Source organism: Oryzias latipes, chromosome 13 (genome assembly GCF_002234675.1).
Source record: "Oryzias latipes chromosome 13, ASM223467v1".
Classification (NCBI taxonomy): domain Eukaryota; kingdom Metazoa; phylum Chordata; class Actinopteri; order Beloniformes; family Adrianichthyidae; genus Oryzias; species Oryzias latipes.
The window spans coordinates 28,290,222-28,309,422 of record NC_019871.2 but is presented as its reverse complement, the minus strand read 5'-3'; the positions used below and the strand labels follow the sequence as shown (position 1 = coordinate 28,309,422).

The 19,201-nt window shown below is 39.0% G+C and overlaps 1 protein-coding gene across 2 annotated transcripts; it reads right to left on the bottom strand.

Annotated features, from left to right (window-relative positions):
• Positions 1–5,353: 5,353 nt before the first annotated feature.
• Positions 5,354–16,493, bottom strand: tsku (tsukushi, small leucine rich proteoglycan). Of its 2 annotated transcripts, none has more exons than XM_004075872.4 (3): positions 16,279–16,493; positions 7,618–7,929; positions 5,354–7,198 (listed from the first exon to the last, which is right to left on the bottom strand). In XM_004075872.4, the coding sequence occupies exons 1-3, from the start codon at positions 16,282–16,284 to the stop codon at positions 6,458–6,460; spliced, it is 1,059 nt and encodes a 352-aa protein (XP_004075920.1). In that variant the 5' UTR covers positions 16,285–16,493; the 3' UTR covers positions 5,354–6,457. The 2 variants fall into 2 exon arrangements, with proteins under 2 accessions (XP_004075920.1, XP_004075921.1); XM_004075873.4 differs by lacking the exon at positions 16,279–16,493 and adding an exon at positions 9,137–9,496.
• Positions 16,494–19,201: the final 2,708 nt, after the last annotated feature.

Genomic DNA, 19,201 nt, shown 5'->3' with positions numbered 1-19,201 from the left:
TAACAAAAAACATCTAATATTACATTTTTTGTACTTCTTTTGAGAAGTACATTTTTTTCTGTGTATCTTTGACTATCAGCACATTAAACACCCACTGCCGTCAGATTTTGTTATTTATTGTAAAAGTGTTCCCAATGGTCTCTTGATTATAATTATGCTATTTTTTGCTATCCAGGCATGCAGTTTAGATCCAGATTCCAGTTCAGACTAAGAAAATGAAGAAGTACACGGATCTATTCGTCTACAAGTGGATGCATCACAATGGAGCAGGGCAGGGAGCTTGTAGCTTGCTGTTGTAGCTTCTTCGTCACAGCTATAAACTTTTTCCAACGGCCTTTTTTCATCTGCTCCTGAAACCCCCGAATTCAACAAAGAAATGCTCTGGAATTCTAAGCTTAACTTTCTTGATATATGTCCTCCATCATCAGAAAAATGCCACAAGAACATATTCAGAAAACCAATTATTATCAGTGTGGGTCTTTAAAAACTCCCAGAATTATCTACACCAGCATGCAGAAAGCTTCCCCTCTGCCATGTTGTCCTGTCAGATCAGATAACGTTTCAGTGGCATTCATCCCCTCAGGCTTGTCTTTTTAAAAGCGTTCTGAGAAATGTGAGGCTTTTTCACATTTTTGCAAGCATGAAATGATGGCCTTTTTTTTTTGGGAGATAACAAATTTTTTTGGGAGATAACAAAAGAAAGACATGCTTACCTTTTTAAACATTTCATCCCTGCAGTACCAAATTCCAACATAGATTGCGATGCTTTTGACAATCCCCATCTATATTGTTATGATTCTTCTGTTGTTCCTTTAGATAGTCTTCGAGTTATAAAAGCCGCTTATATAAATAAAGCTTTTCAAAATAAAAGCAAAAGATGTCATGCTGGATCATGCAAACAGCTTAGGAGCATATACCCTTCTCAGTTTTTACACAGGTTGTCCCAGACTGAGGAACAATTTGGATTGCACTGAACGAATCTGAAAGTACAAACACAAATGTTAAGGTTTTTCAGTATAGCTTTTCTTTTTTTAATATCATGTTATGGAAAAAAAGACACTGGACCTACAATACATAGGTCATCTAAGTCAGTAAGTTTCAGTTTTGCAGTTGACCCATTGACTTATTAACCATTGTGCTATCTTATGGGGTCCAGATGACCCCACCCTTACATTGACATGTTATTCCTACCATGACAAAGGTGGATAAAGGTGGAAAGATTTCATGTAATCCATGGACACCAGTGAAGATCACAAATCATTGAAGAAAAAAGGTTCAGAGCACTGTCTAGTGGGTCTAGATGACCCAACTCCCAATGTTAAAGTGCCTAGGATAACACAATGGTTAAAATAATCTTAGATGGCAAGGTTACCTTTATGTCTCTCCTATTAGCAGTTGTGTATTAATTTTCCTAGAAATCTATTCTTTATATACATGTTCTAAACTTATTCTGAATACACGGTGGAGCAATCAGTCACCGATTCTGGAAGTTGTTCCAGTTAAAAAATAAACAGCCATTAACAACCTTGTTCCTCCATATCTCTTGGATCTTCTCTGCACTCTCCTGACCTCTTCAGTCCTACTCCTCTGTTCACTTGTCTGTATGGAGTACTACTTGTGCCAGCATGCATGCATGTGGAGGACAGTCCATTTAGCTTGTGGAAAAAAGCTTTTTTAGCATCCTGCTCGATCTGCAGCTGATGCTCCTGAACCTCTTTCCAGATGGCATGAGGGGGGAACAGTCCACGGGAGGGATGCTGGGGGGCCTTAATGATGGAGGTTGCTCTGCGTAGGCAGCGCTGCTCGTATAACTCCTGCAGGACCGGGAGAGGTGCACCTAGAATCCTGCTCGCAGACTTAACAATCTTGCTGAGCCGTTGTTTGTCCTGAAGTTGGCAGCTGCCAAACCAGGATGTAAAGCTCTGTGTCAGGATGTTTTCAATGGTGCCCTTGTAGAAGGTGATGAGGTGAGGTGTTGGATGAATGTTTTTAAATGGTGTACAAGTGCCAAAAAAGGCGTCTTCAAATAAAATGTATTATTATCATTACCAACAAAAACAGGAGAGAGGTCTTTAATGTTCATTACAGGCTCACATCAACTGTGAGTTTATCTGTACTTTGAAGCAGAAAATAAGAATTACAGAACAGATCTGTTACTTATTTAAGAAGTGATTCTATCCTCCACTCATTACCTGTATTACTGGCTCCTGTTTGAACTGGCCATCTGTATAAATAACAGCTGCCCACAGTCTTAAATAGACTTCTCCACCATTGTCAAGAACAAAGAGCTGTCTAAGAACACCAGGGACAAGCTTGTACATCTGAAGAAGACTGGGATGAACCAATGTACAAAACCAAGCAGCTCAGACAGAAGAGATCAACTGTTGGAGCAACTATTAGAAAATGGAAGAAAATACAAGACCACTGACAATCTCCCTCCACCTGGGGCTCCATGCAAGATCTCACCTGGTGGGGAACAAATGATTTTGAGAACATTTAGGAAAAACTCCGGACTACACGGGAGAACTGGTCAATGACCTGAAGAGATCTGGACTCACAGTAACAAAGAAGGTTACTAAAGGTAACAAATTATGTCATCGTGTTTTCAAATCCTGCAGAGCTCCAAAGGCCTTTTCTAGAGACCATCTGGACGATGATCCGGAGGAGGATTGGGAGAAGATCAGATGAGACCAAAATGGAACACTTTGGTATGAACTTCACTCGGCATATTTGCAGGAGGAAGAATACAGATTTTCATCTCAAGAATACAATAGTCACTGTGAAGCATGGGGGTGGAAGCATCATGCTTTTGAGGCTGCTTTTCTGCAAAAGGGACCAGGACAACTGATCTGTATTGAGGAGAGGCTGAATGGTGCTGTGTATGGTGAGATCTGGACAAAAACCTCCTTCCATCAGTGAGAGCATTGAGTGTCAAAAGTGTCTGGATCTTCCAAGATGTCAATGACCCCAAACACACTAACCAGGCAACGAACGAGTGGCTACGTTAAAAAGCATTTCAAGGTTCTGGAGTGGACTCACCTGGATCTTAATCCAATAGATAGAAAGTCCGCCCCAGACCATCACAGCTCTTGAGAAGATCTGCATGGAAGAATGGACCAAAAAAGCAGCAACAGTGTGTTCAAACCTGAGGAAGCCAGAGTTTCAATGCAAAGTATTGAAGTGAACTTTTGTTGACCAAATATTTATTTTCTGCACTTGTATGCAAATAAATTCTTTGAAAATCCTATGGGACAACTTGAGAATAAGGGACTGGCAAATACTTTTTTGCCCCCCTCTGCTGAATTTGTTCCGGTTCTAATTAGTTTTAGGTGGAGTGATAGCTACCTAAAAAGTTCAATTAAAAACCACAAGTGTTCAACAATTTGGAATAGAAAAGGCTGTAGCATACTGTGGTATCATACTACATGAAAAAACAAAACACTAGTTTGAGCTCAAACTTAAAGAGCTTGACCTGTCTATACTTGAAACTTTGGTGCTTTGGATCATCCGTTCCAAAGCACCGATCCGAAAAGATCATGCCTGATCTTTCTCTGAATATTTTTAGCAGTTTTGGTGCATAAGTGGCTTCTTTCCAAAAACTGCTTTTTAACCGGGAGACATAAATATTTCCCACTGAGACTCAGGTCTGCTGCATCAATCTGGTATAATCAAAGAGAAGGTTATCTCCAACAAGCTCAACTCAGTCTTTTACAAATAATGCTTTTAATGTATTATACCCTTTTTGTGTAATCAGAAAAAGATATATATTTCTTTAAAAAAGGACCAAAGATGATTTGTCTTCAAAGATCTCTTTAAAGTTCTGTTTATCTCCGCTAGTTTTAAACTGGATAAATCACCCCACCCTGTTCTCTACTGGATGTTTTTTTAATACGTCTTTGAACTCAACATCAAATGGATCATATTTAGCAAATATCTGAGAAAGCACATAGTACTTAGCCTAAAAGGAGACTTGGCAAATCAAACCAGTACTTAACTGGTGATGAATTTTCCAAATTTACTTTGTTCACATTTCACTTACAAAAAAAGAACGGATAATTAGTCCTTTAATTTCAGTAAATCCTGGGCTTTCCTGCTGGTTCAATCCTCAGAATTTCCTTGGATTCAGAGGTAAACAGTAGGAATTGTTACAGAGGGGGACAGTGTTTCCCCAGATGCTTTGAGTTTATTTTTTAGGGTTGAGCTTCGTGTATAAAAGTCAGACTTTAAATGATGTCTGGAGTGCAGAGAACAGTAAAAAGGCAGGAAAACCCCAAAAAAAACTTATTAAACTTTTTATATTTCTTCTCAAAATGAAACCGTTTTGTGACGTGTTTCCTCCTATTTCGTTGAGACTTCTCACCGATGAATCTGTTTCTGACACAAGAGTTGAAACCCCCTTTGTTTGGTTTGGATGTCTGCCAGATGGGTGGACTATAACAGATCAGTCACACAAAACGAGGCTTTTTGTGAATCTTTCCTCTGACCCACACAGCAGACGCACAAATTGCCAGACACATAGTCATACACACACACACAGGATGAAGTTGCTGCTTCGTCAGATCCCCAATTTCTTCTTTTCCGTGGTCACCACCCTGGCTGCTTCCCAGCACTCAGCTGCCAAAACCTGCTGTGTCTCTAAAGCCCAGTACACAGGTCCAAACCACAACAGTGTTTCTGTCTCCAGACATTTCCATATAAAACCAAAGTAGAGACATTTACCTTTTTTTCCTCTCTCCTTAAAGTTGCAGAAACTTTAAGGAAAAAAACTGCTGAGATCTAGGCTTTGTGTCACTCTAGGTGCCACACCCTGCTATGATTAAGGCCTCTGCTGACAATGTACGCAAATGCTGAAGTGCAGACGCTTGCACAATATTTTAGCAATTGTGGTTTTGCATTTAATTTGCACTTTTTTTCCCTCAACTCTGAATTCAAAAGGAAAGCGCAATCATAGGATTCAGTATTAGAAATTTATTTTAAAAAAAAAATTACACAAATATAAAATGATGTACAGTAGTTACATACATACAAATATAAACATTTGGACAACAGCTAATGCACTTTGAATTTTCAAGTCACAAAATAAAAACATTTACTGTGGAAGTTCAATCCAAACCAAAACTTGGACTCTGGACACCAATACCAGCCCCCAAAAGGCAGATTTGAGGTTGATCCCCCCCCTCTAAATACCACAGGAATGCAAAGAAAAACTTTACACAGGTAGATACAAAACCTCAAACTTCTACCCACATAGACACCACTGCATTGATGTGTGGTCATACATTATTGGTCCAATTCTTCTCCAAAGTAAATGTTTGACTAAAGAAGCTCCACTGTTGTTCAATGTTTGGATCCGTTTGTTCTCCTGCTGTAACATTTTTGAGATAAGGTACAACATTAAAGGTTTTAGGGGGTTTTAGTCTCGGTGAACTGTTTTTATGTTGTTATGAAAGAGTTGTTTAAATGGGGAGTCTGGTAGGAAAAAAAAGAAGAAGAAAAAAAGAGTATCCAAAAAGTTAGAAACAATACTTTGGCTGTCGGGAAAAACAACTACAAAGAAAAAGGGCACGCTGGTCTTTGGATTGTACATCTGAACTTTCTTCAAATGTTTCTGATGCAGCTAGCGTCAAGTTTAAATTAAAAAAAACAGGAAAAAAAACGGTAAGCTTCAGTGAAATACTGCCAAATTGGAACCAAAGTGAACAGGCGAAGTTGGAACAAAAGTTAATTGATTCGTCTCCAACAAAAAACTTGGTAAGAAAGCTTTATTGCTGCATCACTTATAGATAATTTTTTGCATGTTGCTGTTAAATCTCAAAAATGTTTACACGCTGATGCTGTAATACCGCTGCAAAGATACAGAAGGTCTGTTTCTGCCTGAACTTGGAAAAAAAAGTAACCAGATTAATAGAAAAAAAGTTTTCTTTCCAATTTAGAGGCAGAAAAACCCAAGTTTGACCAATGTCTGTGTACTTTTCATAAACAGTGTACATTACAATAGTTACAAAGTCAAGTGAATGTTTTCCTCTTAAGGTAAGGAAAAGGAAAGGTTTAGCAGCTTTTCACAGTAGCTCTAAGACTATAACAGATAGCAGTACTGGTAAGAAGTTGTCTCTTTGAAATAAGACATAAAAACTCAAACGAGAACTTTTTAGTGGTCCACAACAATCCCATAAGAGTGAAGAAGGCATAAAGTTATGAACTAGACTGCAATGTGTTTGACAGAAGGCATAAAAATATGGTATACATGGAAATAGAGCTAGAATGCTGGAAATATTGAACTACATGAGTCCATGTTTAGGCAATGGTTGCTAAAGCTGGAATAATAAACATTTTGTGCTGGTTTGTCATGTGAACACTGGTGTGAATGGCGTAGTGGTGAAACAGAATCCAAGCAACCGATAAATGTAGACTGATTGCATAAAAAAGTAGATAAGGCACAAGAAGGGAAGTAAGTTTATCACAGCACGATGCCCTCTGTGTTACAGTTCAACACTTCATTGTGTTGGACCTGCCCCAACTGTCGGTGGAACTGGCCCTGTTTTTGACTGGTCCAGCAATGGACGCTCTGTCCCAGTTTGATACTCTTGATGCTCGGGAGGTGTATCAGGACGTTGGCTGGCAGAGACTCTACACCAGAGCCAGACAGGTTGAGTTCTTGTAGGGCATCCAGTCCACTTAACACTGTAGGACTCAGACTCTGCAACTTAGGGTTGCCTGAGAGATCCAGAACTTGCAAACTTTGGAGACCCTTGAAGCTGTAAGGCTCAATTGTCTGCAGTTCACTGAGGCCACTGATGGATAAATAAGATAAATCCTTCAGTTGAGCAAAGGATCCCTCTTTAATTTCTGAGATAGGGTTAGCATCCAGGTTCAGATACCTTAGTGGAAGTCCTTCCAGGTTTGGAACACTCACAAGCCAATTGGATGACAGATTTAAGCTCTGAATGTGTGGTGCTCTTCCATGTGATGCAGTGGACACTGACACAAGCTTGTTATGGGAAAGGTCCAAGGTGACAGGTTCACCATTCACTTTAGCAGAAAATATATCCATGTTGAACTCATGAAAGTGGTTGTGGCTCAGGTCAACGTCAACCAGAGGAAGCCCTGAAAAGGAACCCACTGAAAGGCTATCCAGGTCATTGAGGCTTAGATCCAGACTCTCAAGGTACCGCAGCTTGGACAAAGCATTGGGGCTGAGCTGAGAACGAGACGGAAGAAGTTGATAAAGAAAAAAGTTCTCTATAATTGGCTCTGATATTTACCCTTTAACATCGGAACCGGTGAATTCTTTCAACTAGCGGAAGGCTTTTAACTGTTTACACAATTAGCATGATTCAAGCGGACTCTAAAGTGGAGAAAAGCAGCCTCAAAATGCAACACTTTTTATTGAAAATCTTATGTAATCTTCATAAATCAGCTATTTTTGTCGCGGAGTAAAATGGCTTTGCACCATCAAATTTGTGCAAAGTCGTTTACTGATCAGTTCAATCATCTGATTCTCTCTGAAAACAGTCAAAGTTTACGGTTTATCACAGAGCATGTGTAATTTAGCTGTCGACTACAACATATCCGGTGTTAAAGGGTTAAACACTTGATAAAAATAAAAATAAAAATCACCTTTGTAATATGGTTGCTACTGAGGTCCAAACTTATAAGTGTGGTGTAGCCTGGACCAGATAGCATGGTGTCACTGAGTGGGCCCAAGGTGTTGGAAGACAGGTCTAAATGGGTCGTGTCCAGTGGGATGGGAATGGGCATGGAGGGTCTCCAGGCCAGGCTTCTGCAGTCCACCCTGGTAAGACTGAAACTATCAAATAGCCCATAGCTCTCCACCTCACAGTGACAACCAGGATGGCAGTTCTTGACTGCACTGCACTGGACCGCCAGCAGGAGAGACAAGCAGAGCCACAGGAAGGGCCCCATTTTCCTCTAAAAAAAAGAGAGGACAAGCGATCAGAAACATGCTTGACAACACAACTGGGTGAATTTATAAAGTAAACTAGGTTTACATTTCCTTTTGTAATAGCCTCTGTTTAAGATCATAATTACAAAATGTTGGAGAAATTTGGTCACAGAAAAGAAAAATCTGTTGACTCATGATAGATGTGAAAAAAAAGAGGTAACTGGTGCCAGGTCAATTCACCAAACAGCCACTGGGTGGCTTATGACACTAGCATGTAAGCATTTGTCAACTTTTTTGCAAGAATACCCAAGTGTACTGTACAAATATACAAGCTTTTTCACTTTTGTGGTTAGCTTTTAAATCTTTAAATATTGATGTGATTTAGGCTTTTTGACTGACAGGAAACCATCAAATCCTCAGAGCTATAGATTAGACAGGAAATCACACGCTTAGAGGATTTGGTGAACTCTTAGCCAAGAAAAAACCAAAAGGAAAAAAAAGTCTGTAAGTCAGCGGGATGCAAACCGGTGTGCGAGAAGAACTCATGGTATCTGGGTAATCCAAAGCAGGTAAATCCAGCCCTGGTTTCTACCAGGGACACCTGGTCTCTGACAAACTCCCTCTGGTTGCATTTGCTTGTTTTTTTTGTACTACAAATCTGGTCTTCTTTCTCAAGTAAGTTGGTTTCTTAAAAGTCACGGGAACAGAATTTGTGGTTTCCTTAACCAAGGTAAAGGATTACCAAACCAGATTTTGGTACAGAATGTAAACATACTATATGGAAACATCCTGTACCAGAATGCATTTGCACGACAAATCGCATTTGCACACATCGAGCAGCTGACTTTGAAAGAGTTGAGGTAGCGAAGATGTGGAAACCTTATTCATGCTGTGGAGATTAACATGCAAACAGATTTCTATTCAAACCTGCAACCAGATTAGTCCAGTGAATGTTAGAACAGCCATTATTTGACATTCTAGATTTATGGATATCGTCTTTCTCATCGTGCAAACATTTTGTGGTTTTAGAAATTCAAAGTCGGAAATCAAACACCGTACACAAGGCTTTTGTTCAAGATATATATATTTTTTTAAAACTCTGTGTGCACTCAGACAAATTGTTGTCCATCTGATACACCGCCTTAAATGTTTGAGAATAAAAGAGGAATAAAAAAGAAACAAAAAAACTGATAATACTTATAAGGAATAAATAAAACCGAAAAGCTAACAAACCTTTCATTCGGCTCTTGCTTTGTCCCTCTGCGCACCTGTCCCTCCTGCAGCTCTTTTTAAGCCATGTGTGCACACAAATACACGCGCTCACACAAAGATAAGTACGAAAAGTGGACAGGGGTCAGCAGTTGTGTAACCGCTAGAAATGTGCAGTCACTGTAAGCCCGATTAGTCAGAACACAGCAGAGTGCAGGTTGGAAGACAAGCCAAAGTTTTATTGCATTACAGCTGAGTGAGAATTTTAATTACTGCATTGGCTGTCGTCTGCCACTTTGTTCTAGACACTAGAGTGTAATTACCACTAAGGGTCGCTGCTTGAAACCCACTAAGGGAGGGACACGAGCCATTCTGACGGAGGGCTGCCAAACGACAATAAAAAAAAAAGGAAATTGGTTTGAATACTTCTGTTTAAAGTATCAACTGCAATGTAGAGCAGGGGTTATTGTGGTGTTATCTAAAGTTGTGTAACAGCGTCATTTGGAATTCACTGTACTTGTGGGTCAACAAAACACAGTTCAAAGTCTACAGCAGATCACCTCTGCACAGAGTTGCTTTCCATGTCTAAACCTATTAACATTTGTTAAAAAATACCTTGCTTTAGAAAAAATACAATACTTAAAAAAAATACTGGCAATTTGTTTGGTTCGTGCACAAGTCAGTCAGTATCTAAAATGTTTGTCATATGTAGGTGAAAGTTTAAGATTCTGCCGAAACAGGATTACTTTATCGTGCACAGATAAACCTAAAGGCTTTTAATTAAGATAGCAACACCAATATTGCACTTGCTAGACACATTTTGATAGTAATGTATCAAATGAGATTAAAAAGTACAGATTTTAAACCCAGAATGACCGACACGAGTTAAATGGACAAACTGGAGAATCAGAAATGAAATTTAAAATGAGACTACAGGACCAAAAAGTCTTAGATTTAGCGTCTTTAAAGACCCACTCCATGGAAAACCATGTTTTGGATGTTTTTAACATGTTCTCATGGCATTTTTCTAATGGAGTGACATATATTAGGAAAATTAAGCGCTAAATTCTATTTCAGTCAGACAACTCATGCAGTAGTAATGATATTTATTTTCACATCTTTTAGTTTTGCTTTCACATACTTTGTTTTGCATTTCACATTCCTTTAACTTTGCATTTCACATTCCTCTAGTCTGTATTTCACATTCCTTTAGTTTGGCATAAGACTCAATTCCATGCTATTGCAATTCCATGAGACAAATTTCCATAAACTTTGGGTAATAACTACCCTAACGGAGCTCACAGGTGGAAGCCGGGTGGGACGACAAACGCAGTACTTCAGTAAAGAAGGATGAACAGCTTACACACCTGGACTTAAATAGGACGTTGCACAGGTGAGTTGATTAACTGAACCGTCCTAGCGGAGTAACTGAAGTAAAGCCTGCCAGAGTTGCCTGCCCCGGAATGCTCCCAAGGTGGCTTATTTCTGAGTGTTTCTTAACTCAAAGTTCTGTGACTCAGGAGCAGACCAAAAAATGCCGTTAGAAGCGCCAACAGTCCCGCCCACCACCCAGAAGCCGGTTTGTAATGAACTCCTGCAGAAACTATGTCCTAGAAAACATGAGTTTTTACCTAATTTTGTCTATAAACGGCATAGTTACCACTGACAATAGATCAAAAGCTGATTGGAGTGCAGCTTTAAAACACTTTGCATTCTCCCAGCCTTCACAGACTAACAGCAAGGTTAAATTAGATCCAACATGCCGAACAAATTGTCTTTCAAAGCAAACATTCTCTCCAGTTGCACACTCATCAGATTGTTGTGTGGGTTAAAAGTCACATCTCTGTATTCCTGATGACCCGCTTTACCCGACTGCATTTCTCTGATTTTGTTTTTTTGCTGCCATTTAAAACTGTGAATTTTCTGCACCACCTGTTGCCCTCACTTTCAGGACAATAAATCTTGACAGGAAACTCCTTCCAGCGCAACCGTCAGATCAAACGCTTTCCAATCACTGCAATTAGCCTGGAGCAATTCCCTGAGTGAGTTTTTGGCAAATGCCTCTGTTCAAGCTTTTTTCCCCAAAGGTCCCAACAAAACCTTTTTTTCCCCTAGTATAACAAAACTATCAGCAAGTTGTTAGGTATTCATTTTGGTGTTTGTTGAGTTCATCTACCTTTCACCTTGTGATGAAATGCATGGTGCAGCAATTAAAGAAGGGTGTTATCAATAATCAGATTACATGTACGAGACTTATTTCCCACGAGCAAGCAGTTTATTTGAGGTCAAATGAAATATTTCCTTTCAGTCGCTTCTCGTTTACCCTCGCAGTCATCCAGCAGAAGAGTCTGTGACTGAAATCTGAAGCATTTGCATTCATGTCAAACTTTCATCCAACAGCTATTGTGTGTCAGCGTCCATCAGATGCCACTCTTCCCTGATTTATCATTGGAGTGTGTGGTTGAAAGGTGTTGCATTAAAAGCTGAAAGCTACATTATTTATATAAGGACTCAGGGACTGATGACGCGGGGACTTTAAATTATCCTGGTTGTACTTTTGCATTTAAAAACTCTCATTGAAAGTCCTATTCAAGTGCCTTTTTGCAAAGCTGGGAGAGTGGTTTGAAACAATAGCATAGATTAAAGAGGTTTCTAAATGGTCCACCTAAATAATATAAAAAGTTACTAACAAATTAGGCCTTAAGAGCGTCACAAACCATAGCAAAGAATTTAGGAATGTGCACTTGTCAGTGACCTTCTGTTTTAAGGCACGAGCCGTTGAAGATAACCGATCACAAGAACCTTCAAGCCCATGAAACACACTCATCCGACATCCTGAACCACTTCTTGTCATGCTCTGATAACTGTACTAACAGGGTTAACGTTCATCAACAACAACAGTCAAAGCAAGGCCTAGCATCCTCTCACTAGGAAATCAATTCATCTATTTTCTAAACCCAACAAATCCCTTTTGAGGTCAGGGGTTGCTGGAGCCTATGCCAGCTAAAGTTGGGTGAAGGCGGGCTATGCCCAGGACAGGACGCCATACTGTTTGCAAAGTCACACAAACACTCACACCTACAGACTATTTAGAGACCCCTATTAACCTGAGACGTGTTTTTGGACTGTGGGAGGAAGCCCACTGTCCAAAAACTCCACACAGAAAAATCCCAGCCAGGATTTGAACTTTCTCGCTGTCAGGCGAGAGTTCTTCACTGTGGAGTCGGGCTACAGAAAGAAAGCTGTGCTTTGCCTTGACAAGACACAAGACCCATGTCCGGAAGGCAGTTCTGGCCCTCAAGTAACTTGACATGACCTCCGTCAAAGGTGAGTTGTTGAAATATAACTATTCCTGTTAAAAATAACTGATATTTAGAGGGAAAAGGTTACCTAAACTTTAATAGGAGGGTGGAGAACTGGCTTTGCTGTTCGTCAAGTTCTCCATTCCTGCTCCAGAAAGACACAGAAGATCTGAGCTGCAGCTCCCAACAGTCAAAGCCTCCCACCAGGCTTTATAAAATAAAGCTCTCAAATCTGGATGCAACACAATCAAACAAAAAGGAAACCAAACCACAAAGACATTTCTACTCCCCCTAACTTTTAAAAAACAAACAACTAAAAGAGCCCACAAGCTCATAAAACAACAGCTTTATTTCTGTTTTGAGTGATCCACAAAAAAATCATTCGTATAGAAAAACCACACCTTACTGTTAAAGTATGAAGAAAGTAATCTTCTATAACATCAACATTAAAGACCCACACCAATGGAAATGGTGTTTTTAACATGTTCATGTAGTTTTTTTCTGAAGATGGCTGCACGATATGAGGAAAACTCGCGATATTAGAGATTAATCTTGCGACAACGATAACATTTGCGGTATATAAACAAATAGCAAAATAACCAAAAACATCCTTCCCATTTCATTGCAACAGTTTAAAAATTATACTCCAAATGACCCTCATCGACATAGGTGACAAACATCTAACATAATAGGCCTCCACCTGATTGGTCAACAACATGAAGGCGTCCATCCAATTGATCAAATGCATAAAGGGATTTATTTGATGAAGATTGTTTTAACCCAGTTAATGTTTACGATTTAGTTTTTTATTTTGCCGTCTTTTGTGATATACATATTGCAGAGCTGGATATTGCCATAACGATAAATTTGCGGTATATGGTTCAGGCCTAGAGGACAAATATAAAGAAATTTAAGCCTAAAATTGCATTTTAGCGTATTTCTTCATTCATTTATTTTTGAATCAGGAGCAGCCACAACCTGTTTGAAGAGGAGCTCATTTTTGACGTAGAAAGTACACTGGGGTGGCCACAAGCTCCCTGCTCTGACCTCTCAGTAACGGGGAAGGGAGGGGGGGGGGGGGGGGGGGGGGGGATTGCTCTGAGCCAACAATCCCGTCCCACAACTCCAAGGTGAGTTTCTAATAAACTACTGCTGCTCTGCAGAAACTATGTCCTAGAACATGACGCAGGTTTATTGATTTGAGCTAAAAACGACAAAACCATTAATAAAAGGCCAATGGGCACACTTTGAAAATAGATCAAAAGATGATCGGAGGGGAACTTTAGTGAGATTTGCTATAAAGTTTCACTTTTTCACCTGAAACCAACAAAAAAAAAAAACAATGACTGTAAAAGTGAAATTGACTGACCACATTTAGAGAGCGTATACTAGCAACTTTCTCACCACAGAAGAAAGAAATTGTTATTGGACTGCATAACTATGGGAATCATAAGGCTTTTTTTTGGGCAAACTGTTGTAGTGTCTGCAAAGATCCTCATCGGTTTTGCTGGTTTTAATTTGGTTTTATGATTTTAATTCTTTTATGTTTAATGATTGTGCAATGTTTTGTTGTCCATGTGTACAGCACTTTGGGCCTCCTTGTCTGGTGGTGGAAGGTGCTTTATAAATAAATAAATAAATGATGATGATTATGATTATGATGATGAACAGCTTCAGAAAAAGCAGGAGCAGCCATGACTGTGATGTAAAGGACCATTTTTAGATCTGTGGAGGCTTAAATGCTTAATGTTAGGTGGAAAAGTTGTTGTCGGGAAGAATCTCTGTGCTTGCAGCTGCAGAATAATGAATATTTATGTTGAAGCCTCAAAAACGTAGCAAAAATAACGTCTGTCCAGCACGAGAAAGCGCTCAGTCGTCCCTCAGGACAGTACTACGAATGGCTGCAAATTTTATTTTTGATTGTTTTAAACCCAAACAACGTAGATCCAAATACGTTGGCTTAAACAGGGCTGTCTGATCTAATCATAGCTGATGTTGGGCCTCTACTAGTCACTGTTTACACACTGAAATTTATCTATCTTCTTTTAATCCTGTCATGCTCTTTTGTCTTGTGAATGGGGTAAACATGACTGTTTTTGTTTCTTTTTCAGACATTTTTTTCCGTTTTTTTTCTGCAAAGACTCACATTTTGATTTTGTAAAACTATGCAGACCGCAATAAAATGAAATTAAAACAAAATCCCTTTGTCTTTTTTAGAACGTTGTTCCTGTTTGTGTGCGTTTGCCTCTGTCCCATCGTGATAACCGGGCAGGTCCCTTCAGGAGTCGCCATAACCCCTTTGATCATTCAAAAGATCATTAACTCTGCTAATCTCCATGTAAACAAACAAAAACAAGGTTTTTTTTATTTATTCTACATGTGTCGTTTGCATTGAATCTGGTTTTTAATGGTGCATGATCAAAATCCGTTTATGTTAATAAATACAATAAAATGTGATTGTTTTTCCCTACGCTTCTGCACTAACGTGTGGAAACAGGTTTGTGTCGACTCATAACAATATTTGGTATTGCATTGCAACACAATGTGATGCAATCCGTCTTTCGAAATGTATTAAATAAAAGCTCAATGTTAAGTCCTGAAGCAAAAAGGAAAAAGAAAGAACCATGGTGTTGGGGTCAGACATGTTTCATCTCCATCAGACAAGATTTACATTTTTATTCAAATGTGAAAGCGTTTTTATAAATAGGAAGTTCAATTTAGCTTTGAAAAGTACAATTTGCCATTTTTGGCTGTAATTATTTTACAGTTTATTGGTATACATATTTATCAAAGAGAGAGCTTTTTCAAATTACTATTTTTTTGTTTGATTCATCCTGACTTTTAATAAGGAAATACTCAGAAATGCAGTTTTAATCTTAAATTCTAGTAGATTTGTCCTCCATCATGAGAAAAAATGCAAAAAGAACATGTTCGAAAAACCAAACATAGTTTTTATGGGAGTGCCAGCAAATCTAGAAAAATAAAAGTTTTCAATAATTTTTTTTAAATTAAGATTTCATACCTTTGGTTAAAATGTGATGTTTACTCATAAAACAAGAAAATAAAATTAAAAAATTCGTCCAAAAGTATACGTAAAGTAAAAAAGACTAAAATCACCAAAAAAAAAAGGTTTAATTGAATGAACCCTAACTATTTTACACAAAGATTATTTGAAAACAACCATCAACCAACAGGAATATAGTATCTGACACAAATTATTATGAAATATCAATTTAAAAAAAAAGTCTATATCATTTATTTTTTAAACACATTTTAAACAACAAAGTCGCACTTACTTTTTCTTTCTCCACACTGTTGTGTTTTTAATAGCAGGAACAGAAAATACAGCATAAAAACAACAAATTTAATTCATCAAAAGTCAAGAAAGGAAACCAAGGTTAACTGTGACTAATTCTGTGGTCCACCAACATCCCCGCACTGCCCCGGGGAGCGAACAGGAAAGGCGCGCGTGCTCTGGTGCGCGGACACCCCGGCAGATCAGATTTCTCGCGCGGCCGTACGTGGCAAACAGCCGGCAGAAAAATGCACAGAAATGTCACCTCCAGCTTTGTGTCACCTTTATTATCCTCCTCCTCCATCCTCCTCCTCCCCCCACCCCCCCTTACCGGCTGTCAACACAGCCACGCGCACTTCGTCTCGCGCGTTCTGACCACTTTGCCCTCCTCGGCGATACCATCACTATAGAAGAGATGGTATCAGGCGTGACGACCGTCTAAGTCGGTCTAACTACAGGTCCCACTAGGTTTTCACATTTCAATAAAATCCAATTTAATACTTTTTCCCCCCTCCGAAACTAATTATTTGGCACTTTCACGCAGTTCGAGGAGGCTTGGAAAAACTTACTTTCATCCGGGCTTCTTCTCCGACACTTTTTTCACTTCACCGCTCCCATTTCCCGCCGTGCCCCGCACCGCTGCTGTGTCCCGGCGGCTCGGCTCGTTTGCGGGTCTTCATGAGCTTTGTGTGACTCTTCTGCCGCTAGAACCCCTCGCAAGATATATCCACGCGGGGACGCGCCCCGCCTGCTCCCATTCCACGAGAGTTCTGCCTTCCTTTTTAGTCAAACGGCCGAATGAAACCCACTTCCTGTCGAGGTTTTCAAAATAAGGGCTGGAAGGCCAAATGTTGGGGTCACTACAGGGGCGTCTCCAAGGGGAACATAAGAACCTTTGTTCACCCCAATTTTTTTTTAATAGTAACACGTTTTACTGGATTTAAATAAGAAATAAAAATTGAGTAAGTTAATTAATATATGCTAAAATACACCTCTTCTTCCAAATGAATACAGCTGAAAATAAATATGTCGATTATTGCAGACAGCCCAGCTTTAACAATGTGTCACTCATTCTAAAGGCTGACAATGATATAAGAATTATCACAAATATAGGTAACGCTTTATAATAAGAGTCCTTAATAGACTATTTATAAGACATTAACAAGCACTAGAAATGTCTTTGTAAGCTTCTTATAGGTACATTAATTAGCAACACCAAGGCAATAATCTCTGATATTATTCTCAGGGGAAAACCTGAAAGTTGACGTGGAAACAGGGTATAAACTAAAATTTGCTTTGCATGACTCAACAAGAAGACATGGCAAAGTGAAAATAGTCCCTTAATAATGTGAAAATATAAGCCCAAACAAGATTTTTTAAATAAATTAAAATCAACATTAATAGATAAATAAATAAACATTTTGTCCAGCTTTTGTGTTAAATTGGACTTTTTAGTATTCGTTTTAATCTGAAAGTCCTTCATTTCAAATCCAGCCTCCAGTGGCCGTTTGTGGAACTGCGACAACCTTCTAACTATGTTCCAAATTTGGGATTTAAAGGTGAGAGCTTGCTATAAATGACACACAAGTCATTAAGTTAAGAAGAAACCATATTATGCAAACTTTGACAACAGCGTAGTCATTTCACACATTTTAACAGACTGATTTTAAATTGGATGGAGCTTGCAGGTCTGCACAGGCGTTAACTCATACATAATAGCAAACACATTGAAATGTTGTAAAACAGTTTAAAATGAATTGTGATTCTCTCATTCTTGACACAGTGTTGCACACTAAAACATGTCTGATTATAGCCCTCACGTTGGCCGTATGAGGTCTGACTTTGTCACATGACATTTATATGATGTTTTATATTATAGTCATGCCAGATGAGACACAACTGTATTGCAGTGCCATCTGATGGCAGCAGTGGGAAGGTTGTTGATCCAGGTTCTTCAGTGTTATCATTGATACCAGCTGTTAATGAGTACAGAGCTGCTTTGTCCATTGTTTTTGTACAAGGAGAAGCTGAACTGAGCCTTCCACCACAGATAACCTCATGCATTTCATCAACAGCATTTTATAACTCACCAAAACCTAATTTAACAGAAACCTTAGCCCAAACTTTTATTTTAACAAGGCGTGAAATTTTCGTGTGCTCCATTTTCACCTCTGAAGGCTTGACAGAGATGCAGAAACAATGTTAAGCAACAAGCCTGGTTGTCTTACTTGGCCCACAGTTTCCTTTTTGATGAAACTGACAGTGAGAAACCAGACCTTTCCTGTTACAGAAAATAGACCCCAAAAAAAAGAGCTCTTCCTTTCAATATGCTGTTGCTTATGATAAAATTGTGGAACTTTCTAATTGTTTTTATTTTTTTTCGCGTCAGCTAGTGAAACATCAAAACAACCACATGTGACCCAGTAAAAGGCTAAAGTTTACCAGAAGCAAACCTCACCAAGAACCTTTGTGGTTAAAAATGTCAGCTTTGTGCTGAAAGTGCAAAAAAGTAAGTTGTGGCAGAAAAGCAGAACACAATACAACTTGACAACAATTTGAACTGAAATGACCACTTTGTGTTTACAGATTGCAGTCGTGTTTTCAATCCTCTGGAACACAAGTGTGATTGTGAAAGAAAGAAATCAAACTAGATTATAACCCATTAACCAGCTTCAGGGAGTAATTTAATAAAAACAACAGATTCATTTCTTTTTTTGTGAATTTTGTGGAAGGCAAATTGAAAATAATTTCATAATTTAACTGACAGGCTCATTGTTTTATTCCTAATATTCATTCAGTTACCTACTTGACTTGCCCGCTAGATGGCAGCAGAGCCGTAAGGAGGACGTGGACACAGTATATTTCAAAAAATCCTTTACTGAGCTTAAAAAAACATGCACTACAACTTTAAGGTTACTAAATGTGTAGTACAGTCATGGTACAGGTGTGCAACGTTTTTTTGTTGGGAAGGGGGTAAATGAATAAATAAGTAATAATATTTACTAGTTTTTGTTTGATTTTTTCCCCCAATGCTCCTGGTTATGTTTCTGTACTTTTTTTGTAATTCATTTTTTTTGCTGAAAGGATAAAACCCATAACAACCTAATTAACCTTCAAACGTGTGGCATAAGCTGGATTCAAGGATAACCATCCACATTAAAAATTGAACAATTTCTTTTAACCGTCTTCCTGGGCGTCCCGTGTAACTTTTATCCACTCATCGCTGTGTTTTATCTGCTGACTTTTTCAATCATTTGATTTATTTTGGCTGTGGTTAGTGGTGTGCTTTAAACCAGTGGAGTGCCTTTTTCTGCATTTACCTTGAAGCTTTCCATTTTTTATGAATGCACGGCAGTAGAACAGTGGGGCGGTCTCCAGCGCAGCATTGTGCTGGGTTGTGCTCTCCGCTTAGTCTGCACACAATATGCTGTGTCATCATTTCTCTCCCCTATTCCTGGATACAGGACAGCGTTGTCAAGGTGTTATGTTTAA

What these genes read in the sequence shown, in the direction of transcription:
- tsku (XM_004075872.4), bottom strand. An exon ending in GTAGCAACCATATTACAAAG is followed by an intron (nt 7,199 to 7,617) that starts GTGATTTTTATT and finishes TCTCGTTCTCAG; the next exon opens with CTCAGCCCCAATGCTTTGTC.